The sequence below is a fragment of the Mustela lutreola genome, chromosome 18 (genome assembly GCF_030435805.1).
Source record: "Mustela lutreola isolate mMusLut2 chromosome 18, mMusLut2.pri, whole genome shotgun sequence".
Lineage (NCBI taxonomy): Eukaryota > Metazoa > Chordata > Mammalia > Carnivora > Mustelidae > Mustela > Mustela lutreola.
The window spans coordinates 10,488,567-10,516,236 of record NC_081307.1 but is presented as its reverse complement, the minus strand read 5'-3'; the positions used below and the strand labels follow the sequence as shown (position 1 = coordinate 10,516,236).

Genomic DNA, 27,670 nt, shown 5'->3' with positions numbered 1-27,670 from the left:
ATTACAGCAATAACTGCTGTCAGCATTTTTCTCATTTAAACAAATAAAGCTGACAAATGATGAAGTTCTGTGCTGCTCTGTTGTGTTTAGTACATGCAGAGCAATTATTCATCCGCTGCCAGTGTTAGTCTCCGTACAGCTGAACCATCCGACGGCAGAGGAAGCTGATTAGCATATCAGTCCCATAGTCATATTTTTATATTCTGGAAGATTCTAGTCCATAACAAAGGCTGATGCTTATAATTTACACAATAATTTAAAGGGTTGGACTTTTCTAGGCTTGTTAGAGTTGCACGAGTTCTCAGGTACAGTGGGGCTCTTATTTAAGAGACGTCTTCTGTCTGTCTGGGATTTTGGCTCCCTGCTAGCATTTTCCATGGACAAGTTAGCTGTCATCTCTGGAGGTCTCGGAGTGGATGGCCATCTCCGCAGCCCCTGCTGGAAGAACCACGGTGGAGGGGAGTAGGTGGAGATGTCCTGAAATAGAGCTGCTTCCTGTGGATGTTTGTCACGCATACAGTTGTGTGTGCGTGTGTGTGTGTATATATATCCCTAGACAGCTAGAATGGAGATTTGAGAGAGAATACACTATTTAAAATTTTTTTATTCAGTAGAATTATTTCTGTCATGGTAGAGATAAGTATAATAGAAAGTATTCATGGTTTTCCATGAGTTCTTATAGAGGGAATGACTTGACAAGACTGGAGGCTTCCTGTGGGAAGAAGGTCTCATCCAGACAGTGTATCTGGGGGTCTCGGGGTGATGATGTACTTGGGGCCTCTTAAAGAGGCTTGTCGCCCCGATGCTCCCTGCAGGGGAAATGCACTGTGTTTAGAAATAGTTGGGTTATATTCATTGGGCTTCTCCGATCCTCTGGGAGAGCCTCGGAGAAGGACTTGTAATGGAGCCAACCTGACATTGAAACTGTGACTTCCACATGGGCGTTCACCAGCAGTTAGTCTCCTAAGATGGTGGTGGGATCAGTGAGGACCTTCGCGGGGACCATCAATGGTCTACAGTTTATGTTTCCCAAAGCAAATGTGCGGCTGTCTGTCTCTGTGTCTGTGTGTCTGTTTAGTTTCTGTATCTGATGCCTTGACGTCTTGGGGTAGTGCTGCTCCTGGAGGGACTGTCCAGCCAGAGGGCTGACTGATTCCCAGAGAAAGCCAACAACTGGCTTGGGAGAGTGCCTTTCATGTGTAAACCAACCGATCCAAAGCCCGTCCCCTTAACCACTTCTTGTATTAAGCTCTTAGACTCCAGGGCCATAGCCCCCGTCCTCGCCCTCAGCGTCAGGTACCGGGCAGCTAAGGACGGCCAGAGCCCACTGAAATTTTCAAAGGAGCCAATTCTAAGCCTGTTTGCCCAGCCAGTTCCCATGGGAACCACAGTAAAGGCTCTGGCCCCTCTTTCCCCCATACCCCTCTGCCTCCTAGCGCCCTCCGGTGGTCCTGCATGGTATGCTCTGCCTATTGTCTCTAGGGATTTTTGAGTGTAAATGTCTCCTTTTCGGGATGGTTGTTTCCATCTGATGTGCACCTTACCACACCTCAGTAAAACAAATCCTGGGTACCCTTAAAACACCGTGTGCCTAGGGGCGCCTGGGTGGCTCCGTGGGTTAAAGCCTCTGCCTTCGGCTCAGGTCATGATCTCGGGGTCCTGGGATCGAGCCCCATATCGGGCTCTCTGCTCAGTGGGAAACCTGCTTCTTTCTCTCTCTCTGCCTGTCTTTCTGCCTACCTGTGATCTCTGTCTGTCAAATAAATAAATAAAATCTTAAAACAACAAACAAACAAAAAAACACCGTGTGCCTAGAGGAAATCATAGCAAGTTTTGATGTTTCGATGTCAAAACTCCCTACTTCATAAACGGGATCAACCTGAACCATTTTGAAGGGAGTGTTTGTCTCCATTTCCAATCTAGATGAAGCTAGTAACTTAGATGTTCTCACAAGATGAGGAAAGCATAAGTACATAGAATAGAACAGGTCCCCATTAGCTTAAACACATTTCTAGGTTTTTAAAAATTTATTTGCAAAAGAGCGAGTACGAGCGAGCAGGGAGAGGGACAGAAGGACAAGCAGATTTCTCAAGCTTATAATTGAATGCTTCTCTGAGAAGACCCCCCCCCCCCCCCGATTCCTAAATGGTGGGCAGAATTTGTCTCCCCTGTGACAGGACCTCTGACACCTGGGTTCAATGATTGGGTGTTCTCTCCCTTCCCTTGCACGAGTCAAAGTAAATCATCCACCGTTTGCCTCAGATCAAAAAGAAAAAGAGGACACAAGCCCTCTGTTCGAAGCCCAGCTCCTTAGTTTTGTTTATTTCAACTTACTTTCAAGTCCCAGCATGTGCCGCCATGCTCCGATTTGCTTTCTGTCCTATCCACCCTGCTTTGTCCGTCCGATGGCGTGATTTTGATTCTCCTGGTCTCTTTCACCCGCCCAGCCCACCACCTCCTCACCTTTTCCTCCCTCTCATACTTTGTATTTCTTTAAGTGCAAAGACGAAAACACCACCGCCCTTCAGAACCCCTCTAAGGCTTTTTTCCTCTTTGGTGTGGGGCACAGCTTTTGGGGCACAGCTTTTGGGACGCTCACCTCTCTGCCAGGCAAAAAAGGCTACTCCTGCACTGACCCAAACTGGGAAACGTGGCTTGTCAACGGTCATCAGGATGATTTTCTGTATGTGGTCCCTCCTCAGAATTGAGAGAGTCTAACTCCCATTCCCCACAGTGATTTATGTGGTTATAAAACTCTCTCTTATCACACACTGGAAGTAACATGCTGTGGATCGGGGAGACAGAAGTGTCTCCTCGGCCTTGACCAATCCTACACCTACCCGTCATCTTCTTCTTTAAATCCTGTCACCACCCAGGATAGAATCACACTCCACCTCCAACATCAGGAGCCCCCCGGCTCATTTAATTACACTGTTGATTTTGTCCCGTGAATTCCTTTTGCGAATTTAAAGGGAAAAGCACAATTGTGCACCTCATTTTTCTTTAAATGTTCCCTGCATTAGTCTTATTTCTGTTATGAAGTATAAGCACCTAAAATACAAGGACAGAATTTTAATTTTTGAGACAGACCTGCACGTGGTGCTGGATTTTCAGGAAGACAGATCCAGCTTCAAACCCCAGATCTGCCATTATCAGACCGTGTAACTGCAGACAAATGAATTCGTCTAAGACGGTTCTTCGGTCTGCCTAGTGGGGATGCGAGGGTTTCTCCTGCGTCTGTGTGTTGTGAAAATGTAGTGAGTGATGAGGTTAAAGGCTTATGGTGATGCTAAGTATGTCTGCGGAATTCAGTCGGCGTGGACTCTTTTTCTCCCGCACCGCCTACCCCAGGACAAGTTACAGCCTTAGCATGCTGGCCGGACGGAGCGAGCACACGGACTGTCAGAGCTGCTCTGTGGCTTGTGATGACGGGACTGGTACGAGTAGTAAGGAGTGTCCTCTTTCATCCTTGGCAGTCTGTGCAAGGTGACTGTGCTGCCCAGAGCAAGGAAGGCTGATGATAGTCCTGGGTCAGGGGGTTGGAAGAAACTCACGCTCCCTTGTAAGAAAGACCCAGCATGTTTTCTAACTTCTCAGGAGGATGCAAAGTAATGAATTATAATAATAAACATTAAGATTATAATAATAAACATGAAGGCTGTCTTAGTTTTATCTTATTTTGCACACGTAGCCTTAGCTCCTTTTCCTGTAAGAGCCTTTCCTTCTCTCCCTACGGGATGGCCGCTGCTAGAGGGGCTTCCTGGGCTCTCATGACAGGGCTTTGAGACTAACATAGTTTAATTTGTCTGTGTCGCATTTGTTGTCCAAAGCTTTTAAAACCGAGGCTTGGCCTTAACTGGGCTTCCCTGCCCATTTGCACATGATCACGGTTCCCTCTTCCTCCTAAGCCACACTGCTAGACCCCTGCCCGCTGCTGTGTCCAGGGGGAGGGCCATTTAGAACTATCTGGAACTACATCTCTGGGGTCCGTGTATTGCCTCTTTACGTTTTAGAATCCCAGAAGTTAGTGATACTACATTCCTTATCGTAGGTTTCATCCTAAGAAAGACCAAGAAGAAGCACCAATTGAGATCCTGTGAAAATTATTATATTGTATTAGACCCACGTTGGTGGGTAATACTTCACACTCCAGCTTTCCAGCCTACTCAGCTGTTGGAATTTAATTAGCAGCAATATATTATTGTCAGAGTAATTAAAACCTCGCCTTGATTAAAAACAGAATTGTGTAATTAACAAGAAAATGTTTGGCTAGCCTTAACTTTCCGATCGGAAACGGCAGCGGCCTCAGTGGATGTGCTCTGTCTCCCCACCAGGCTTGAAGGTCCGGGAGGTGTTCATCAACGTCACCAGGCAGCAGGTAGAGGATTTCCATGGGCCGGAGGACTACTGGTGCCAGTGCGTGGCCTGGAGCCACCTGGGGACCTCCAAAAGCAGGAAGGCCTCCGTGCGCATAGCTTGTGAGTACATATGGGGGGGATGGCCTTGTCTGGTAGGACCGCGGGCCGGAGTTCAGTGCCGCCAAACGGGCTTGGGATGCGTTGGGCGCTTCTGTAGAATAGAGATTAGCAGACATCAAGAAACGATCAACGATTGCTATCTCTGTTAAATTTACTCTTTTAAAGTATTTTAAATGTTTGTATTTTAAATGTTTGATAATTTCCTCTGGAGTACAATCAGCCAATCAGTTAGGCGAAGAGATTCTGCCTAGACCTTCAGAGTGCAGGTGTCTCCACAATGCCAGGAAAATCGGTTCCTGGGAGGAAAAAAAACTCAGGTGAATGGGTTCTGCTGTTTGTTATCAGTGACGAAGTTCGAGGGGCATTGATGGAAAGAGGTGAGCAGTGACTGTTTACTGCTCTTTCCAGCAAACCTGCAAAAATAAGACATTAAAGATTGGGATTTTTATAGCCTACTATTAAATCTCTTGTTTCTGAATCTTAAAACATGGAAATGGGGTTTAAAACTGCATGTGTTTGACCCATGGAGAACTCCAAAAAAGGAAAACAAAAAAAGACACTTGAAGAAGGGAAAATTAAAAAAAAAAGAAAAGAAAAGAAAATTGCTTTTCAGGAGAGTCCACGATTTCTTCATCATATTCCAGCATCAGTGTTTTTAACATCTCAACCATATTTAGAAGTACAGGAACTCCTTTCTCTTCCTTTAAGATGTCTTCATTCCCCTACCCCCATTACCCCACCCCGACGAGTCCCCATAAAACCTCCTTTGTGAGCCCAGGAGTGTAAAAGCTCCTCTGGAAAGAAATTGAGAGAAGGAAGGCAGACTTGGTTATTGTTGTTTTATTCAAATGCTGCCTTTTGAGAGTGCCATAAAGAATACGGGACAAGGGGGATTTATTTGAGGACTCAAGGAATTCATAGCAGATGTCGATGGTTTAGGGATTGAGAATAGGAATGAATTGCTATTTGCAGAGACATTTATGTTTCTTGGGAAATGAAATCTTCTTCTCAAAATATGCATTTCACCTTCACTATACTGGCAATTTGGGAGGCCCTTTCCTGAGTGTTGACGGGGCCCTGGTAGGCCAAGGAGAAGAGGTCATTGCATGAGCTGTGCTCTTGATGTAAGAGCCGCGGGAAACCATTTTCCTATAGTTATTTAGTTAGTTTTAGCCAACAAGTATTATGATGCTAAAGTGGAGGTCAGCTGAGAGAGGGAAGAGGGTGTTCAGTTTTGACTCTTCCTTCCTAACAGCACCAGCTCTGTGATCTCCACCTGGCTTCGGCTCGGCTGGTCGCCATCTTTGACCCTCGTGAGGGGGATGCAGATTATCTTCCAGGCTCTCTCTGTGTCTCTGAAAAAAAGGCCAAACAGCACAGGCGTTTTCAACATGGCTTCCCTCCTTGTGCGGCTTCTCTGCACCCCTTTTCCCAGTCCTCTTCTTCCTCCATGTCTCTGAGGCCCCCATGGCCTATTCTTTTTGATTTGCCTCTCACTGATCTGTCCCCTCCAGGCTCTCTCACCTCCACACGTGCTCCCTTCGTTTCTGATTGTTGCCTGCTTGCTAGAAAGCTCCTTCAGGGAGCTTCCCCTCACTCACAAAGTTTGGCAAAGAATGGCTCTATCTCTCCTTTGTTCGTGTCCCGTAACCTTTGATCATGTCCACCGCATCCGTCCAGGCACTTGGCTGTTCTACATGTCAACCTCACTCTGACGTGGGACGTTGCCCCTGCAGTTCCAGTGTCACCTGTCACTGAAGCCAGGTGCTGCATTCCTCTCGGTTTCCGGTTCCCATAGTTGGTTTTGTGATGGTGGGCAAGTTATTCATCTCCCTGTGTCTTAATGTCTCCAGTGGAAAAAGGGCGCCTAGTTCATTGAGTTATTGCGAGTGTTACAAGTATCAATAACTAGAAAGTGTATAAATCTCTACCTGGCACAGAGAGTTGGCCCTTCTCAGTCATTAGCTATTGTTTTAAGACGTACTTGAGAAATGGAATCACTTCTCAGTAGGTGTCTTCTACTTACTGAAACTAATTGCACGGAATTATAATTGTAGTGTCTTAGCAAATTTTCTGCAGGTTGTGGCTTTATAGACTCTAAAAATCCGATTCTCAGGCAGCCCTAGGATCCAGCTCTGCCAAGCAGGATAGGACCGAGGAACACGACAAATGGAAAACCCTGTTCTATCATTTCCTGCCTTTTTTGCATCATCTGATACTTTTGTGGTAATAATCTTCCCAGTCTCGTCAGGGATTAAAAAAAATCATTTTGTCATTCTTGTATATGATATGCACATGAGAATATGATAAGCATGTGATTTCTAAGTTTAAAAAATTGATCATTAAACCTATGTTATACAGTTAAGACAATCTCCCATATTTAAACATATTTTTTAATTTTTTGTGTATATCAAGTGACACATCCTTTAATTTAAAATTATTTATGCAAGTCAAGATATGATTTGTCATTAAATATTGCATTTGACTTGGAGACCAGTGTACATTAAAATGTAAATTGAAATTTAACTATGTTTAATGGCATCAAAAGTGGAGGGAAAAACTGCCTTTAGGACCTTGCTTGAAATTCTTTTCATTTGCTCGTGGCAGGGTGGAGGGGAAGGCGCTCTCTCTCTTTTTTTTTTTTAATAACTTTCATGTTTTGTTGAAATAAGATTTCTGGCTGCTATTTGCAAGTACTTCCCAGCAAATAACACATTGCACATGAGGATAGTCTTTATTCCCAATAAATGAAAAGCCAAATTGGATATAATTGTCACTGTGTTTCTTCTTTTTAAGATTGGTTTTTGAAGTACTAAAGACATCTTAATGTGCTAAATAAGGATTTTGATAGATGAATGTAGCTTATGAATCTGATGACAATTGTCTTGAGGGGACTTCGCAAAATTAGTATCATTTTTATATTATTCATTAAGTTATTGTCGTTCAACATCAGAGCTCCGTATGTTTCCTACATTGAACCGATGATGCATTCACAATTTAACAGTTTTGAAACTGCAGCAGGCAAAACCTTCGTGGCAGTTGGGGCCTTCAGCCAAGGGACTGGCGTGCCTTGACGTGGTCATATTAGGTAATCAAGAATATCAGGAAACTCACTGGCATGATACCATTTAGACATGATTTGATCTTAAAGGGAAACAGAATAAATACAATTTTTAAAATTTATTTAACACGTAATTTTTTTGACATGGACCCACATCGGTTATCAATTAGATGTGTAGATTCCTGGCATCTGCATCCGGCCTGTTGGACCCAATTCTGGAGGAGGGACTAGGAAAGCTGTGTTTGTACAATGTTACCCGGACGATTCTGTGATCTGGTAACCTTTGGACATCCTGCCCAGGGACAGTGCTCCTCAAACTTTAACATGCATGAAAATCAATTGGGATCCTATTAAAATACAAGTGATTCAAATAAAATGACTCTGGAAGTCTGGTTCGAGGTCTAAGGTTCTATTATTTGTAAGAGTTCCTAGAGGATACTGCCAGTGGACCATACTTTGAGTAGCAAGAGCCCCCACAAACAAACAAAACAAACACAAAAACCAAAAACACCTTTATGAAGCACTCTTTTTTTTTTTTTAAGATTTTTATTTATTTATTTGACAGATCACAAGTATGCAGAGAGGCAGGCAGAGAGAGAAAGAGGAGGAAGCACACTCCCCACTGAGCAGGGAGCCCAATGTGGGGCTCAATCCCAGGACCCTGGGATCATGACCTGATCCAAAGGCAGAGGCTTTAACCCACTGAGCCGCCCAGGTGCCCCTTTATGAAGCACTCTTTGGGAAATGTTGATTTAACCCATTCGTCCAACTGCCTCCTTCAATAGCTGAATAAGTGGTGTTCAGGAAGGTTAGGTTGGCTTGACCGGGGGTCCACCCAGCAGATGGCAGACGTGGAACCAGATAGGATACTCTTTTCCCCCTCCTCACTACTCTTGCTACTAAGCCCTGTCGATTCCTCTCTATCGGATGGAATTTGAGAACCAACATAGAAAAGTTCACACGCATTGAAGTGTTTCCTTAAGGAAAGCAGTGATTGCTTTTCTATTATGTTTCTGAGTAAATTCCTCCTCATGGTAATGTTATTGCATTTATTGAATATACTTCAATGCATATAAGTTGTATGTATTATATATACACACAGGCATATATATGTGTGTATGTGTGTGTGTGTGTGTGTGTGTATGTGTACACATATGCACATGCACACACACATGAAGCCACAACCCAGCCTCTAGAAAACAGGACGGGCTTTGTTTTTGTAGCCAAAGTGCCTGTCATCTTAAACTATTGTATTTTCCTTCATAATTTCACACTGTGTCAGGGACATGTTGGCCACCTTCCAAATGCCTGGGGCTGGAAATAGCTGAGGCCCCGTTTCAAAAGTGATTTTCTAAAGGTAAAAATAAATAAATAAAGCCACCCCCCACGCCACCCCCACCGGCCTGGCAGAAGCCCATCTCCAGGGAGGGACTCCCACGGGCCTTCTCTCGCTGGTCTGATTCAATCCAACTGGAGGTAGCCGGGCCGCTGTGGCATCTGTTACTTCTGCTGCTGGACGGTTGTCAAAACTGAGAATATTCAATTATTCGTAGTTGTTTACTTTCATGAGTGAACATTTGGCTGCCTAGCTGTTGCTTTTAGTTCCTATTTTTCTCCCTCTTCTTCATCTACTTACAAAATGTTTTGCCTTTATCATTAACCCTTGGTCGGTCAAATGCTGCTTGAGACTTGAGCCTTTACTGGGCTAGAAGATTCTAGCTGGGGCTCGAAAGAGGGGAAGCCTGTGGCTCTCATAGTCCCATAACAAGTTGGCCCCCTGGAATGAAACACAGCAGGATACCACTGTTTTGTTCATTTTTTTTTTTTGAAAGATCTATAAAATATACATCCTGAATATAATTTAAACAAGCTGCTTATTTGATGCTCTCCTAAAATATCAGTGCTGTTGTGCCAAGAATGAGTGGAGAGTTTAAAGGAAGACCTCATGTAAAGCCAGGGAACTGTCTCTACCTAATTTTATAGGCACACCGTGAAAACGGTATTATTTTTATTTGTTTCTTTTTGGGGGGTGGTGGTTTCTTTTTGAAAACTGTAGAAGAGAGACATCTAATTAAACCTGCATTATGGATCTCAGCTTCATGGCTCTGACAATTTCACCTGCTCAAAACTGTCAGTGACCCCCCCCCCTCCTGACAGCACATTAGATGTGGGAATAAATAGAGGCGCGTCTGCCTGGCATGCAGATGCAGCCTTAACCTACATTTCCAGCCTTGTCTCCCACCTCAAGTCATGCAGCTGTGCGGAGCTCCCACTAAGTTAGCCCAGCTCCGATTCTGGGATGTGAGACCCATTCTTCCCCTCTGTGACGTGCTCATATTCTTTGTCCTCCCTGGAGTGTATTTTCAGCCCCACTTTGCACTCCTACCACTTCCCACCGAATTCCCACATCCAAGGCCCATCTTGTATGCTGTCTCCTCTCTGAAACCCAGTTAACTAATCCCTTCATGCTAGCCGACCTCAGCACCCGACAAGCCAGCTGAGCCATTGACAAAGATACCCACCCCCAACACTACACCACCCTGCCCAGTAGCATCTCCAGCTTCAAAATTAATAATAAGATCTAAATATCCACTTCTGAGTTTTCCTAGCAATTTCTTTAGTACTTGTCCCACAGTACTTCTTATAATTTGCCCAGAATCATAGTTATTTTGAAGTTATTTGTGGATTTATTTCCCTTTCTAGGATGGAACCTGCTTTAAGATTCAAGTGTATCACCCTCACTTGTCCTGACCTGTGAACCTACTGCGATGTCACATTCCTGGTATTCGGAATGACCGTTTGGTTTGAAAAGGCGACCTCATCAGTGTCAGGTCTGATTCTATGCAAGGACATTTGTTAGTGGTTTGTCACAATTGTGCCGTGGTACTAACGGGACATCTGGCTTCTCAGCAAAGCCGTAGCACAGCAGGACGTTATTATAAGGATCACGTCTGGCCTCCCTGCCTCGTGCATACTCCTAATGATCTTTACTGCCATAAAGAAAGGGTCAAGTAGGTGAAACATTACAACCAGGCAACTCTGATAAGCAGTGCGTGGCTCCGAAGGAGGCCAAGTCCACCAGCTCTGCGCGCACTGTTTTCCTTCCTCTCTTTTCAGCACAGGGAATTTGCTCCCAAGTTATGGGGAAAAAATTGTTAAGACCTCTCAGTACTTGGTCAAAATTCCACAGAAGCTGGAAGCCTTCCTCCCCCTCTTCATGGGAGAACATGGCCAAAGTGAAGAGAAAATATTTCACTATTATTTATTTATTTAAATATCATTTAAATATTATTTATTATTACTATAATAATATTTAAAAATATTATTTTACCAAAGGCCGGTCATTTCCTTTACACTGAAATTAATTTATAGTGGACTCTTGAACACTGTGGGAATTAGGGGCACTGACCCCCACCCCCATCCCGTGCAGTAAGAAAAGCCACCCTTTAGAACTTAGGACTTCCAGTAACTTACCTGTTATAGCCTGTTGATAGGAAGCCTTACAGATAACAAAATCAACTAACAAATATTTTGTATGTTTTGTGTATCATAAACTGTATTCTTATAGTTTAAGCATGCCGGGGAAAGGGAAATGCTATTAAGAAAATCACAAAGAGAAAATCCATTTATAGTTCTGTACTGTATATACAGAAAAAATCCACAAGTAAATGGACCTGTGCAGTTCAAACCGGTGGTGTCGAAGGTCAGTGTTCTATGAATATCATCGAAGATATGAGAGTCGGGGCCTCCTCACAAAGCTGGGCACTGTATGGGAGCATCTATCCAGGGAAGGGAATGGGGGTTGAAATGCAGCCAGCACCCCACCAGCCAGGACAGGTACCTGAAACATGAATGCAGTCACCTGAAGTCAGGGACTGGTTTTTCTCGGTACAGAGGTGATTTTTTTTTCCCAAGGCTCCTGTTCATATTTGTCTGATTTACACATAGCCTTGTGGCAGCAGGACTAGGTACATAATTTGTGGGACTGGGTACAAAATGATGGTGTGGTCCCCTTGTTCCAAAATTAAAATTTTGAAGCCACCCACATGGGATCTTTCAGGGGGGCCCGGGCAAGCCCCTGGCCCCATGCCCGCGAAGCTGGCTGTGACTGGCAGTAATGTGATGGTTCAAGAAATCACTGCATATAAGTAATGTTGATATAAAAAGGGAATAATTGGCCTAGAAAGATCAGGGACCCATTCACATTGATTCCATGTAGAATTGGGAACAGGATCATTCTGTTTTATTCCAAAGCCAGAGGAAGCATCATAGGCTCTAAGTTTTCAAATGCATGATTGGGGTCAAGTTGGCACCTGGAAATGTTCGTTGACAAAGCGTTTTTATTTTGGAGAACAGGTCCTGTTCTCTTGTGAACTGTGCACAGGCCAGCAAGGGGTACATGTCTGCTGGGGGTTCTCTAGAAGGAATTACTGCATTCGGTGGATAGTGAAGTATGCACTCATAGAGGTTTTTAATATTTTTTTCTATGTTGACATAATTTCAGACTTCAGGAAAGTTACAATATAGTACAAAGAGTCTCCCTAAGTCTTTGACTGAGAATCTTGAAATGTTAACATTTTACCACCTTTGCTTTGGCGTTCTGTCTCTTTCTGTGTTTATGTATGGTTTATTATTGTTTATTTTCTGACATGTTTAAGATTCAACTGTAGACGTCATGCCTCCTTTCCCTTAAATACTTCATTGTGTCTGTTTTTAAAGAGCAAAGATATTTTCTGACCTAACTAGTAGTAGAATTATGAAGAATAATTAGATATAGTACAATTAGGAAGAAATTAACATGGATACAATGCTGGCATCTAATCCTGAAACCTGGTTCATGGTGCATCAATGGCTCAGTAACATCCTTTCAAACAATAACAAAAAACCTACATCATGGATTATGTTCAGTTAAAAGGTCACTTTAGCTTTTTTTAATCCAGATAATTCCTCAGTCTTCCTTTGTCATGCATGACCTTGAGTGAAGCGTAAATGTCAGTTATTTTGTATAACGTCCCTCAATTTGAACATGTAAAGAGGAGATCTCAGCCAACTAGAAAGGACTACCACTGGCCAAATCTGGGACAATTTGAGTTTCAAAATAATTGGTAATGACAGATGACAACTCCGTCCATATCCAAAAATCCATACTGGTGTTTTGAAAAATGACTGAATGAACATATAAATAAATGGGTGCAAAGTGAGAGCTCTTCCTTAGAGTAGAATAAATGGATAAATGGAAAATCATTATTTAGCACCATCATAATATTCATTGATTTAGACAAGTATCACGGATTCTTAAACTAGAGAAAAGTTTCAGGAGTAACAGGATATTGATATAACCTCGAAGTATCTCTCCACAAGATACTTAATGATTACCAAAGGGAAATATATAGCTTTTCAGTGGAAAATCCTGCCATCTACCATCTTTATCAAGTGATGGGTGTTGACCTCACAGTAATGGGACCTGTCTACAGTGTATGTCTCTCGATGTGAGGGACAGAGCAGATTGAATCACTTATTGATGTTTCCTCCAGAAATGTCTAATCTGTATTTAACCATAGGAAAACATTGGACCAAGCCTAAATTGAGGAATGTTTTACATAGTAGGTCATTTTTAACTTCACGTGTCTTTCAAAATGCCAGCCCTGTGTGTAACAACACAGGGATGTTCTGGGGAGATGAGAAGCCTCCAATGGACAAGCTGCCTCTCTGTAGCATCAGCTATATTACCCTTTTAGGTCAGTCAGATATAAACATGGATTCAAGGAGTAGAAGGTAAATTTTTCTTAAATTGTGTGAATATGCAACTTGAAACTTTAAAGCCATATTGTGTCCCATCTTTCTAGGCTCTGGCCATCAATGCAGGGGAGACATGAATTTGTTCTCCTCTGCCCATAGGAGAACAGTAAGATGTTGTAAATCTGTGAACAGAGTAGAATGGTTGGAATTGATGGAAATGGTGCTACCTTGGCTTCACTTGTGCCCAGTTGAGTACACCAGATTCCCCAAATAATATTCCTTTGTGCTACTTTTACTGACCATTATTTGACCAAGAAGAATTGGCAAAAATATGGCCACCACCTTTTTAGCACCACCAGGCTGCTCTTCTTGTGGTAACGATAAACCTTCGACTTCCTAGAAAATGGCCGTTTCTGTAAACACTTTAGTGTAGCGGGTAAGAGGATACAGATCTCACTGATCTCAACTAAGGAAACCTTCTGACGGATAATGCAAGCAGCTGTTAAGCAAAACAAAAATAAAACTTTGTTAGTCTTCGAGGACTCTGAGCTTAGTGATAGTATTAAATTAGTCTTGCATCTCTCCACAAGAACGATGACATTCTAGATGATAAGTAGCAAAGAAAAGCTAAGTTAGATGTAGAAGTGTTAGTCAATCATGAATAATTCTGTCATATTCTAGATGGCACAACCATTAATCAAATTCCATCCCTTCCTTTGAAGAGTTTACAGTCTAGGGAAGGGCTGTGTTAGGAACAAGTATTTTCAGTGAAGCATGGTTAGTGGTCAGTAACTTCATTGTGTTTTGGGAGCCCATAGGAGGGGCACATTGTAGCTTCTCAAGATCTTAGATACACTTCCTGAGTTGATATCTGAGCTACTTCCTGAGAAAAGAGAAGGGTTAACAATTTAAAGAACAGGGCCAAAGTGCAGAAAGATGGAATGATATGAACTACTTAGGAAAATTAGGAGATGCCACTAGGAGTAGATAGGGTCACATCAAAGAGGGTGTTTGAATTCTTGGTTGAGTTTGGACTCATCCAAGATGTGGCCTGGTGCCACTGAAGTGACATGAACAGGGCAGTGTTGTAGCCTTGTTTACGAAATCCCATGCCCTCCCATTCCCTTGAGCCAGAGAGATTTAGGGAAATAAGACAACAGCAGTCCAGGAGTGAAATTCTGTAAAAGGTTAAAGGGTGAATGGAGAAAGAGACACAGAGGAGATCAGGGTTTGGGGGGGGGGGAAGGTTGAAGAGGTCCTGGGAGACCCAAGAGGGAGGGTAGACTTGTATGAAGGTGTCAGCAGTCGTTAGTGTTCATACAATCCAAAGATGAAGGTAAGAAGTGAGAAGAGTCCATGAGATGTGATCATGTCAAGGCTTCATTGGATCTGGGCAAAGCAGTGTACTGAGAGGAGGTGTTAGGAGATCATGGTGGATCTAGGTATCCATAGGAGATGAGGAACCAGAGGTGGTATGAACAGCCTTTTCCAAAAATCTGGCCACATAGAGAAGTTAGAGCAATGACTAGAGTTAGCCTTGTGAGGAATAGACAGTGATTTAATATAAGCATGAAGATTAATAGGCTTCCTATACTCAAAGCTGATGGAGAAGGAACAGGAACAGCAGAACGCATGGCGGAGAGGTCAGGAGCTGGCTTTGCATTTTGGGTTCAACTACATAGCTCTGCACTCCTGCATAGAACCCCCCAAGCCCACTGTACGTGAGATCCACATGAGAGATGCTTCGAGATTAAGATGATTGGACCTTGCTGGAGAGCCACGGCATTGGGCTCTCTGGGGGTGGGGCCCAAGCTTGCTTTTAGTGACCGTTGCTGTCTTTCCTCCTTCTCACTACCCACAACTCCATGTGCTGCGCAGGTTTCTCCTTCTCTTCCCACCTCTAAGTATTGGGGTGCTCTAAGCCTCCCTCCTGAAACCTTTTCTCTCCTCAAGCCACAGACTCGCCCAAGGTGAAAGCTCTCCCTCCATGGCTTCAGGTCCTGTCTGTGGACTGTGGATGACTCTCAGCCCTGACCTTACACCTCCTCTCCTGACTTCTTTTCCCACGGCCCACCTCGTATATCCTTGGATATTTGGGAAGCATCCTTAACGTAATACGTGCCAAAGAGAATTCTGTTGGTTTTCACGCCGTCAACACTGCTGCAAATCTGTGTGTGTCCTCCAGTCTTTCCTGGCCCAGTTAGTGGCCCCTCAGGGGCTCCTGCCAAGACCTGGGCGTCATCCTTGATGCCTGCGTTTCTTCCAGCCACATCCCACCCAGTAGCAGCCTTATCTCCAGAACACACTCGGAACCAGCCCACTTCTTTCCATTGCTACTAATAATTGTTATTCCTTTACCCTGATGCTCTCCTCCCTGCTTTCACTCTTAACATCTTAAAATCCGTTCTCCACACTGAAGCCACAATGCGTTTGCTTCCGGAAAGGTGCACAGCTTCTGGTTGGTGTGATCTCTTAGATCCTTCTTGTTCTGGCAAGATCGATTCGAAGTAAAGCAGAATGCAGTTTTTCCTCCTCTCTCTCCATTGCCGTATGGGGCCCAGTAGGAGGCAGGGGCGCTAGATGTTTGGTGGTATATGGTTGGTTTGACATGCTCAAGACACTGGCCACATCCTGTGCCGATCGACCTTCCTGGCTTCTTCAGAGAGGCCTGGAGTGGGAGGAAGAATCAGAAAGCTGACAAGGCAGGTTAAAAAAAAAAAAAAAAAACCCACCACAAAAAAACAAAACAAACAAACAAACAAAACCCAAAAAACAAAAGATATACTCTCTACTGCTGGGGTAGCTTTTTCTTTTGGACTCTCCTCTACTTTTTATTCCGTGCTCTGCCCCCGCCCACATCTCAGTAGCACTAGTACTGAATTCTAATGAGACAGTGGGTCTGGAAAACTTCAGGTTATTTTTAGGTCATCTCTTTTGAACCTCATTGCTGGTTCTCATCCTTCTGGTCTCCTGCGGAGGGCTGTGAGGGTGCCGGGAAAGTCGGGAATGATTCAACATGTCTTTGTTGCTCTTAAATCTCTGTCTCATCAACGACAGAGTCTGTTCTGCATCCGAGTGTTCATCAGGATGATGAGCTGTAGGAACTCTAGTGCAGCTGGGAGGAGGGCTGGGACTTAAGGGACACTGGGGAGAGGGAATCCTGACAGTGGGAAGAGGAGCGGTGTGACCTTTCTTCATACACCTTCAGAGCTGGGCAGCCCGGTCTAGTCAACGATGATTCCTGGGACTGCGCTTTTCCCCCCTCCCTCAAAAGCACTTTGGTTCGGTGTCTCCTTCTCCCTGCATCTCAGATTCTGTGTCCCCATTAGCACAGCAGGGAGAGCAGTCGTGGAGCTTAGGGGTGCCCTGTCCCGAGAGCGTTCACGATGTAAAGAAACCATATGCAAGATATTAGCTTTTTCTAATTTGATTGAATGCTTTAAAACTAAGGGAGCTGAGAATTTCTGTATTTTCACCTAATAACTTTTCCCTCTTGAAGCTTGTGAAGATCTGCTATTTAGGTCAAACTTCAGCTCTCCTCTATGAGCCAAATCAATATAATCAATACACAGAAAGTGCCTTTAATGGAGCTTGGAGTCCAAGCAAACCTCAGAAATCCTTCTACAGGCATGGTTCCCTTGTATGGAGTCTTGCCTATATCTCTTTGTTGAGGGAGGTAGTGTTGATAAGCCTAAGTGGCCATGCTGTGTCCCTCCAAGGCCCGCTAGCATGTCCATCAGACCAAGAATGCATATTTAGGTTGACTGCATAGGAGTAAATTCAGTACGAGAGACCCTCTCGAGAAGGCTTCACATGATCATGTACTTCTAGATTCTTGCTCTTTTGGATGACTTGATCCTGAAAGAGAATCAATGGTTGGCCAAGGCAAGAGAAAGGGACAGACAGCGACAAAGAAGCAGGTTGTGGTGGCCTGAGACAGGAGAAGAAGACATGCGTGAGTGTAAGCAACAGAGAAGCAGAGGCCTTTGATGAGAGCGGGTGCAAGTGACTAAGGCCACCTCTGTGCTAAGAGGACTATGCAGTCACCCAGCACATAGAATCACATTGGATCTCTTCATCCCCTTGCTTGGTCATGTTACAGCCTCTTTAGGACCTGCTTGTTTGTGACACTTTCTCTTTCAAGCCTGGTCTTTCTTGGTTTCCAATCAGTCCCGGACTCAAAAGGAAGATTCTTGTCCTTCTGATTTTCAATAAATGCTCAATTTTTTATGGACTCCAAGTTTTGCATCCTTGTCAACAAAAGAGGCCCAATGCAATGGAATGGATTGACTTGGGAATAGCTTGATAGAGAGCAGGCTAAATTAGTGCTCCGAGTGGTTTGTAAAGCTGCAGCTGTTTCTCCCCGCCGTAATGTGTCCCTATTGCTGAATGCTGCTTTTGCAACACCACTGGTGCCTGACAAACTAGGCTACTTAGTGTGCAAGGGGTAGTGACACATAGGACTGGTTATAAAATGATTTATGGATAACAGCCATTGAACAGCAGAGGGATGGCTCAGTACGGGGGATCTAGCAAAGTCCCAGAGTTATTCCATGTCCCTGAAAAACAGCCTTGAGGAGTCCCTGAATGACAGGACCCTTTTTATCAGCCAAATGCCTTCTTGTTCCCATAAACAGAGCCCGCTCATGGCTTGGCACCAGGGTGGGGCCAGGGGGAGGACAGAGAAGCCCATGCACTTCAACTATGGCCAGAGGTGTCCCTCCTTCAATAGTGCTGCAGGATTTACTCGGCAGGAGGCAAACCTACAATAGTCACAGATCTTAGGAAAGACAGACATAGATGTGGAATTACACTTTGGGGCCAGTTGTCCTTTGGGGACACATGGTGAAATCAGAACTAAAAGATCCACAGTGAAGACATGAAATGAAAGATAGGAACAGTCTGGTTTCACTGTGGTTCGGCGGTCAAGAAATGTGCAGAATGTGTAGATCTCAGCAAGGCAGAGAGCTTTAGCCAGGCCTGCAAGGAAAGCACATACAGAGGAAGGCATGGATCTGACAGGAAGCCTTTTATATGCTTCCTCAGGGAACTGGAGTTAGGAGCTGACATCTTAGGCCGTAACCACCTAAAGGCTGGAGGGCTGAGGCAGAACCAAGTGGGGGCACTGGGCCTTGACTTTTCATTTTGCTGGCATCCATCTGTTCTGCCTTTGAACCAGCCCCTTTACCCCAACAAATGAGCTGTATTTGGCTAAGTTACAAATTTCTTTTATGTATGACAAATGGGGTTTGTTGTTCCTTCCGAAAAATATGAGTGGGAGAGATTCCGCGCCGATTTGCATACCAGTGTGGTTGGACGCTAATGGGACATGGTACCATCCTCCTGCAATCTTAACAAATGACTATGACTATGACTATTAAAAAAATGACTATGATTTTTCACTGGCTGATTTGGTTTGAATGAGTAAATTATTTTTATTTCATTGCATTAACTGCCAGAACATTGAATGAGCCGATAAGTCCCTGGTGTTGCTGAGCCGCAAAGAACTATTATTCGGAATTGAATTTTTATTGATTTTCTTGTGCTACAATGACTTTTCTAACATAGTAGCATGAAAGGAAAATGAGAAAAAGGCCAAGGAGGGCATGGGGTGAGGAAGGGGAGGCTTGCCGCTTCCCATGGCCTCGCCCCAGATGGACTGCTTATTGGCAGGTGCTGCTGACTCGGGATGATCCTGGTGCTGATGAGATGATTTATAGGTTAGCCAAATACCTGGCTTTCATCACCTTGTTCGCCTCTTCCCTTCTGCTGTCCTTGTTTCCAGCCACTTTGTGCCTCGATGGCATTCTGCCGTGGAGCGGGACTGGGCGGTGGGGTGAAGAAGGAGCGGAAGTAGCCAGGGAAATTCTCCACGTTGGTCAGTGCCAGTCCTGTTAGCATCGTTAGCACATGTGTCCACGTGTGCGTGTGCACGCGCTTACTCATGGGAAATGAGTGTTACTTTAACATTATTATAGTATATTTATCTCTTCATGGTTTTGTTTTTTCTAGTCATAACTATTGGAGGTCTAGTTGTATAGAAGTTCATAATCATTCGAAGGAGATGAAATGGAAACTCATTCATTCATTCAACGAGTACTTATTGAGTGGCTACTGTATACCCTGCTAGGTACTAGAGGCAAGTCAGTGAACACAACAAATGAAAAATTTTGACCTCGTGCACAGATTCCTGTTAGTCAAATTTAAAAAGAATATTTTAGAATTGACAAAAGGTTGAAAAATAGAGTCCTCCTTGTTTCCTTTATGAACATGGTAAGAGTGAAACTTGCTACAATAAAATGAAACAAAGTGTCCTTCTTCCCTGGTTTCTGATTCACTTTGATCTACTTTAGAGAATCCTGACAACTCCTAGGAAAGAGTGACTTTTTTTGGACAGTATTTTTTCCGGCTATAAAAATAATCTATGTTCATTGCAGAAATTTTAGAAAATGCAGAAACCAATGAAGAAGAGAATTGGTACACCCAGACTCATCCAGTAGCAGATCGCTGACATGTTGAATTGTTTCTCTTTAGGGTTTTTCCTATAACACATAGAGTAATCCCACACCAGTTGCTATTTTAAAAATTTAAAACCTTCAATCTTGCTGTGTATAGATGTAGTTTGGTTCAGTTCCCTTATACAAAATAACGTGAAAATTATTATTTCTCTTCTTTCCAGAGGCCGTGTGAGCATGATTGTAAGTGAGATCGGAGAGTGGAAATCTATTTATATTCCACCCTCTCAATATATATGAATAGAAGACCCAGTCTAATAAAAGAGTGTCCTTATGTGATGTGATAACTTATGGAAAGAGGGGTAGCTAGGCAGGCATTTTGCAGAGACTTGCAAAAAAGAAACGAGAGCATCTATGTGCAAAAAAAAAAAAAAAAAAAAGCCAGTAAATGCCTGATTGAAACAGTAAAAGTGGTACAGTGTACATTATGTAGGCTGGGTGATGTTCTACCTCTGTTTACCTAGAATTTTCTCAAGGAACTTTCCTGGGATCACTAGATTAATGTAGGGTCCACTGTGGTAGATCTGTCTCCTCATTCATTTATATACATCTTAATTTGTTTCATGTCTCTTCTCTCTGCTGTCATATATTCTGTGGGAGGGCTGAGTTGGTGTGTGTCAAGTTCAGTAAAGCACCTCCCTGCCTGATACAAAAGTGGCCCATGGTCCACAGCGTGAGTGGGTGAAGGATGCTATTGCACATACACTGAAAACGTGAAGGCAAATTAGGAGGTGTGCCTACCAAAGCCAGTTTGTATGTAGATGTACTTACTTTAATTTGGAAGTTGATACATTCTATAAAAACATAATTATTACATTTGAGGAGGCCAGATCTCACATATTAAAAAATACATAAAAGAGACCATTTGCTCCATGCTATTTTATCTCATGTAGTAATTTTTTCAAACATTTAGTTGAAATTTACAATAATCTTTGAGTTTTTTAACATCTGCATAGTATTCCATTATATGAATGCACCAGAAGATGTTAGCCAGTATTGTATTATTGAACATTTAAAATGTTAGCAAAGGTTCAGCATTATAACTGATGATTTGAGCAATGTTCCCATACCATATTTTTCTAGGTAGCTCTGTTGTCCTTTTCTTAGAAAAGGGTTTCTTGAATTATGTAAATGAACCCTTTTAAATAATAACTTTATTAAGATATAATCCCCAATACCTTGCCACCAGTGCCTCTATTTAAAGTCTACATTTTAATAGTTTTTAGCGTGTTCTCAGAGCTGTGCAACCATCACGAGTCTGTTTTAGAAACTTACATCACACCAAAAAATAAAACTGTACCCATTAACTGTGATATTTCCCCCACCCCCCACCACAGCTGCCTGCAATGCTAGGCAATCACTTGTCTTTCTCAGTCCCTGGACTTGCCTATTCTGGACATTTCATATAAACAGAATCATACAATATGTGGTCTTTGGTGTCCAGCTTCATTCACTGAGCATATTATTTTCAAGATTCATCTGTGTTGCAATATGTACTTCAATATTTTATTTCTTCTTATTACCAAATAACATCCCATGGTATGGATATGCTACATATTTATTCATTAGAAGTTGAACATATAAGGGATGCCTGGGTGGCTCAGTTGGTTGAGCCACTGCCTTCGGCTCAGGTCATGATCCCAGGGTCCTGGGATTGAGTCCTGAGTCGGGATCCTTGCTCGGCAGGAAGCCTGCTTCTCTCTCCACCTCTGCCTGCCACTCTGCCTGCTTGTGCACTCGCTCTCTCTGATAAATAAATAAAATCTTAAAAAAAAAAAAAGAAATTGAACGTATAAATGAACTTGTAAAGTGATTTTGACACATTTTATAGCTAGCTTTTCATGCTGACCTATTTTCACTTCCTCTAGCAGTATTGCCTATCTGGTTTTCCACACTTTCTCTTTCTCTTCTCTTCCCTTTCTTTTACTTATTTGTTTAAGAGAGAGAGAGAGAGAGCAGGAGCAGGGCTAGGAGCAGAAGGAGAAGCTGACCCCCTGCAGCCCTGAGCAGGAGCCAACCCAACCCCAGGGCTCCATCTCCAAAGCATAGGATCATGACCTGAGCCAAACGCAGACGCTTAACTGACTGAGCTACCCAGGCGCCCCTTCACACTAATTCTAGGGATTAGTACTTAAAGAAATGGACAAAAGAAAGCGTGTTTGGAAAAGTAAAAAGACCCATTGGTGTTTTTTAAATGGACATTTCTTTATAATGAGTTCTGTTGGGTCTTCTATTTATCTTTATTAGCCCTTTATATCTCTTCTTTGTAAATTTTGCTGAAATATCACTTTGCCATTTTATATTAGGGTATTTATCTTTCCCACTTCTTTCAAGAGTACCCTTTATGTATTAAGGCTATCAAACCTCTGCCTGTAATGCTGCTTGTAATGTTTGAGAGTGAAACAATTTAATTTTAACAGTATCTGCCAAAACAATTATTTGCCAATCATTTCCCCAAGCATTCTTCCTTTCATTTTGTTTAGAATCGTCTTCCCCATCTTAAGACCCAGTAGGTATTTTACTACTGCTGTGGTTTTACCATATACTAACTTACACTTTTCATTTGAGTGTCTTTGGAAAATGCTCTAAATTTTATAATTAATATGTATATCTGATTTCTGAAAAAGCCAACCCTTTTTCATCGTCACGGTCTCATAATAGGATTTAGTCATATCTCTGACCTTGACTAACCCATATTATGTACCCTGCTCTTGAAAAGATGTTGAACATATTAACATTTAATGCTCAAAAAAACTATATGTAATAGAAATTATTGTCTTCATTTTACAGATGAGGAGCCAAAGGCAGAGAGAGCTAAAGATATTTATGGAATCAAGGTTCTGTAGGTGACAGACCCAGAATTCAAAGAGATACTCGGTCTCCACTCCCACCTTCTTCCACTAAAGTGTTCAGTCTTCCCTGCTAGAGTTCTGAAAGAGATGACCTAGGAGTTTAAATCCTTATCCTTAATTATCACGCCCGATTATTATGTGTTACGCCTTTCTCTTTCCATAGTTTTGGGATAATTACATGAATATTCCTTGCTATATTAAAAAAAAATTAGATGTAAACATTTTAAGGTGTTTTTTCTTGGCCACTGCCAAGTTTTTGAAACCACAACTTCTGAATATTTAATTCATTGCTTTGAGCCTCATCTACGAAGGTGATGTTTCCAGGAAGGGTATGTGGCTGATTACAATCTCTCTTGGCCCTGTCATATCTGAGACGATATAATTGTTAGTTTGCTCACGTATAATAACTTGTTTGGGAATAAAAAATTAGTGCCCATGCATTTTTGTCCTCAAAAATAAAAACACAGATATGATTAATTATACTCTGGTATATGCTAATATAGGAAAAAGTTTCAGTCATAGCCTGATTTTTGTTTCATTGTCAGTTACTTTTTTTTTTAAGGTTTTATTCATTCATTTGACAGAGAAAGACATGTAAGAGAGGGAACACAAGAAGGGGGAATGGGAGAGGGAGAAGCAGGCTTCCAGCTGAGCAGGGAGCCCAACCCGGGGCTCGAACCCAGGACCCTGGCATCATGCCCTGAGCCGAAGGCAGAGGCTTTAACCCACTGAGCCACCCAGGCGCCCTGTCAGTTACTTTTTAAAAAAAATTTATGTAGTTGTATTGAGCTATATCTGACAAATATCATTGTATAACTTAGGATTTGTGATGATTTGGTACATGTTTGTATTATGGAATGATTACCACAATAAGGTTAGTTAATATATCCATCACCTCACATAGCTACATTTTTTTTTCCTTCTTTAGTAGTAAGAACACTTAAAATTTACTCTCTCAGTAACTTCCAAGTGTCTGGTACAGCATTATGAACTATATTCACCATGTTGTATGTCAGGTCCCCAGAATTTACTCATCTTGTAACTAGACGTTGTAACACTTTAACTAACCTCCATTTTGCATTTCCCTCACTCCCCAGCCCTTGGCAACCATGAATCTACTCCTTATTTGTGAGTTCAGCTTTTTTGTCTTCCAAATCATACAGTATTTATCTTTCTTTGACTTATTTCACTTAGGATAATGCCCTTAAGGTCCATCTGTGTTGTCACAAATGGCAGGATTTGGTTCTTTTCTTAAAGCTAAATGAATATATATATATATATATATATATATATATATATATATATATATGGGAGTATATCTATCACACACACACACACAGACTCTATCCATTCATCTGCTGATGTACACTTAGGTCGTTTCCATGTTTTTGCCAATAATGTTGCAATGAGCATAGGGTGTCAACATCTTTTTTGAGATAGTGATTTTTATTTCCTTCGGATATATACATCTAGGAATGACATTGCTGCATCCTGTGGTAGTTCTGTGTTTAAGGTTTGGAGGAACATCCATACTGTTTTCCACAGGGGCTGTGGCAATTTACATTCCCACCAACAGTATGCAAGTTTCCTTTTCCTCCAAATTCTAGTCAACCTTTTTCTCTTGTCTTTTTGGTGACAGCAATGCTAACAGGAGTGAGGTGATATCTCACCGTGGATTTGATTTGCATTTGTCTAATGATTAATGATGTTGAGCATCTTTTCACACACCTGTTGGCCATTGGTATGTCTTCTTTGGAAAAATGTTTTTCTGAGTCATTTGCCCTCTCTTTAATGGATTGTTTATTTTGTTGCTGAGTCGAATGAATTCTTTGTGTCTTTTGGAGATCAGCCCCTTATCAGACATATGGTTTGCAGATATTTTCTACCATTCTGTAAGTTGCTTTTCTACCTTATTGATCATTTAGTTTGCTGCACAAAATGTTTAAATTTAATCCAGTACTGAGCGGTTGTTTTTCCTTTTGCTGCTTGTGTTTTTGTTGTCTCCAAAAGTTGTTGTCAAGGCCCGAGGTCAAGAAGTTTTTTCCTCCTAGGTTTTCTTCTAGTCATTGATGGTTTTAGGTCATTCATTTAAGTCTTTCATTGATTTCTTCTTCGTCATCGTCATCGTCGTCGTCTTTTTTTTTTAGGGATTTTATTTTAGAGAGAGAAAGAGAGAGCTCAAGAATGAGTGGTGGGGAGCAGCAGAGGGAGAGGGAGAAGCAGAGTTCCTGCTGAGAGGGAAGCCTGTCTTGTGGCTCAGGCCCTGAACCCTGGGATCATGACTTGCGATGAAGGCAGGCACTTAACTGACAGCTGCCTAGGCACCCCAACTCTTTAATCCATTTTGAGTTAATTTTTGTGAGTGTTAAAATATAGGAGTCCAGTATAATTCTTTCACATGTAGTTATCCAATTTTCCCACCACCTGTAATTGAAGAGAGTTCCTTTCCTCATTTAGTATAATTGGCTTCCTTGTTAAATATTAGTTATCTGTATACTTGAGGTTTTATTTCTGGGCTCTCGATTCTATTTCATTGATCTGTGTGTCTGTTTCTGTGCTGATACTATATTGTTTTGATAACTGTAGCTTTGTAATGTAATTTGAAATCAACATATGGTGCCTCTAGCCTTGTTCTTTTTTGTTTCAAGATTTCTTTGACTTTTCAAGGTCATTTGTGGTTCCATGTGAGTTTCAGAAATTTTTTTTTCTATTTCAGTGAAAAATGCCATTGGAGTTTTTATATGGTTTGTATTGAATCTATTGATGGTTTTGGATAGTATAGAAATTTTAACAATATGAATTCTTCAGGTCCATGATATCGTTAGTTATATCTGTTTATTTACTCCTAAGATACTTATGAAATTATTATGTGTATATTTTTCTCAATTTTGTTAAAATTCAAAATTTCAACCATGACATATTTAGGATCTTTCTTTTTTTCTTTTTAAGACTATTTTACCTTGTATCCAGTGAGCTCTTTTGCAAACTCAAGTCTTTCTACAGCTCAGAGAAGAACTATTATCATTATTAAAATGATGATTATGTATTTTCTTTCAGCTTGTTGTTTCCTTCTAAAATTCCAATTATATTTAATATTGTATTTTTCTATCTCAATGTTATTTATTTTATTTTCTGGTAAATTTATTATCATTTTATCATTTCCCTTTCACTCATTCATTCAACATATATTTATTAAGGACGTGCTCTGTATCAGGTGTTTAGTAGGCACTGGGAACCTGTGGGTGACTATCCCAGAAATAAAGCCCCCCTTCTGAGAACTGATGATCTAGTGAGGAAAGCAAATAAGGGTAAGCAGTTACAAAAGTTCTGCTAGAGGAAGTTTCTTAAACTGGATTTTGTTGGTTACAGAGCTTTTATCTCTTGCCTCTAAAACCACTGCTTTACAGTTTGTAAAGCTGGGGCTGGGGACTTCTTTGCTGGATCCCGGCTCCCTACAAGGTTTCACCAGCAGGAGGTGCCAGAGGGGACTGAACAGTGGAAGAGGGAGAAAGCTTGCTGCTTGTTAATTTTCTGCCTAGGTCAGTATCACGAGCCACCACCCCCTGCTCCTGGGAGAATTTCTTCATTCTGGAACCTGGAAGTGGCAGTTACTTCTTGTTTCCAGCTTACCATTTCCCCCCAGTACTTCCAGAGCCAGCTTTGTCAGACCCCGCAGAAGCGTCAGCACCAAGGTGATGGGCAGTCTTTCTTCCGAAGTCAGGGTCTTGACTTGGCTCCCTCTTCCAAGTTCCTTAGGTGCTAGCACCAGTACCCAGCGCTGTGCAGCTCCATTACCCCAAACTCTTCTTTTGGCCCCCCTGTCCCCCTTTGCCTTTTTAAATTTCCTGCCTGGATCCTCCCTAGTTTGATTTTCTGCAGTATTCAGAATGCTGTTTACCGTCTTCATGATATGTATATTTCTAACTCAGCACTTATGTTGTTTTTTTCTTCCCCCTGCATAGTGGCAGTTTTCTTGATCTCAGATGTTATCCTATTTATAACTCCCTACTCTAGATTCTCAGTTGCTATTTCCTTTTGACTTTAAAGAGCTTAAATTAGAAGTTATCCAAAAATGCCTCTTGTTTCTTGTCTTAGAGGAAGCTACTCAATCTTAGTTCTATGGTTTGCCTCCTTTATTTGTAGAATTCTTTTTATATGGCGGGGGATGGTTTCCCTACTGTGGGAAGTTGCATGGGTTCCTATCTGAATTTTTCAAGCCTTGGAACTAACATAGATGATAAGAATACTTGGTTTTGCCAATTCAGAGACTTAACTAGGTTGGGCGACCTGTGGCGAGAATCAGAGGTAGAGCTGGAAGCCTGTACATCTGTGTCTAAGAGTTAATTTCCATGGTTTTTGATACATTTAGTAGCTAGCTGGAATTTTTCAGGTCTGTTTGCCCTTCTTGGGAATCACAAATGCCAGAGCTCTCTCCACCAGGCTCTGGTATAGACCAGGACTCATTGATACATGCTTTCTCCCTCGGTGTGATGGTGTTCGTGGTTGGCTGCTTGTTAGAATCCTGATACACGACACTGCATTTTTACCCTGACCCCGTAGTCTGTTGCTGATTAATCTTTAATCTTTGTATCTCCACACTGAAGAGTGTTAGATGCTTCTTGGTGGAACCCTTCCAGTGATTTCCACTGTCAGTGGGGAAGAGCAAAAGGTTGGGTAGGTCCCTTCTTTAGTTCGGTCCTGGCTGGATGAGATCTGTTAGAACTTCCTCAGAATTTCTTTCCAAGTACCTTTGCTTACATCCCAGGGTCAATACTGGGTTTCCTTTTTCAATATACATATTTATTTCTTTTTTGAGCAGTTGGGGATGGGGAGGGAAAATGATTTCGCTCTCATTTTCTTTTCATCTGCCTCCATATTCACATCGTGGAGTGCCGAGCTGACCATGAACTCTGCATTTTGCTAACTTGCCCATTTCTTCTGAGCAAAGAAAGGCAATGGGCGTAGAAGATGGAGTAGAAATTCCCACCCTCCGTTTTCTGTGCTTCATCCGGTTGAATATACAGT

General features: G+C 42.3%; 1 protein-coding gene across 4 annotated transcripts in view; it reads left to right on the top strand.

The window, feature by feature from the left end:
• UNC5D (unc-5 netrin receptor D) overlaps positions 1 to 27,670 on the top strand; it is a 544,123-nt gene that overhangs the window by 316,300 nt on the left and 200,153 nt on the right. For all 4 annotated transcript variants that reach the window (XM_059156226.1, XM_059156224.1, XM_059156223.1 and 1 more), the window contains exon 3: positions 4,335 to 4,478. In XM_059156226.1, coding sequence (XP_059012209.1) covers positions 4,335 to 4,478 — 144 coding nt within the window. The remainder of the gene's footprint in view (positions 1 to 4,334; positions 4,479 to 27,670) is intronic.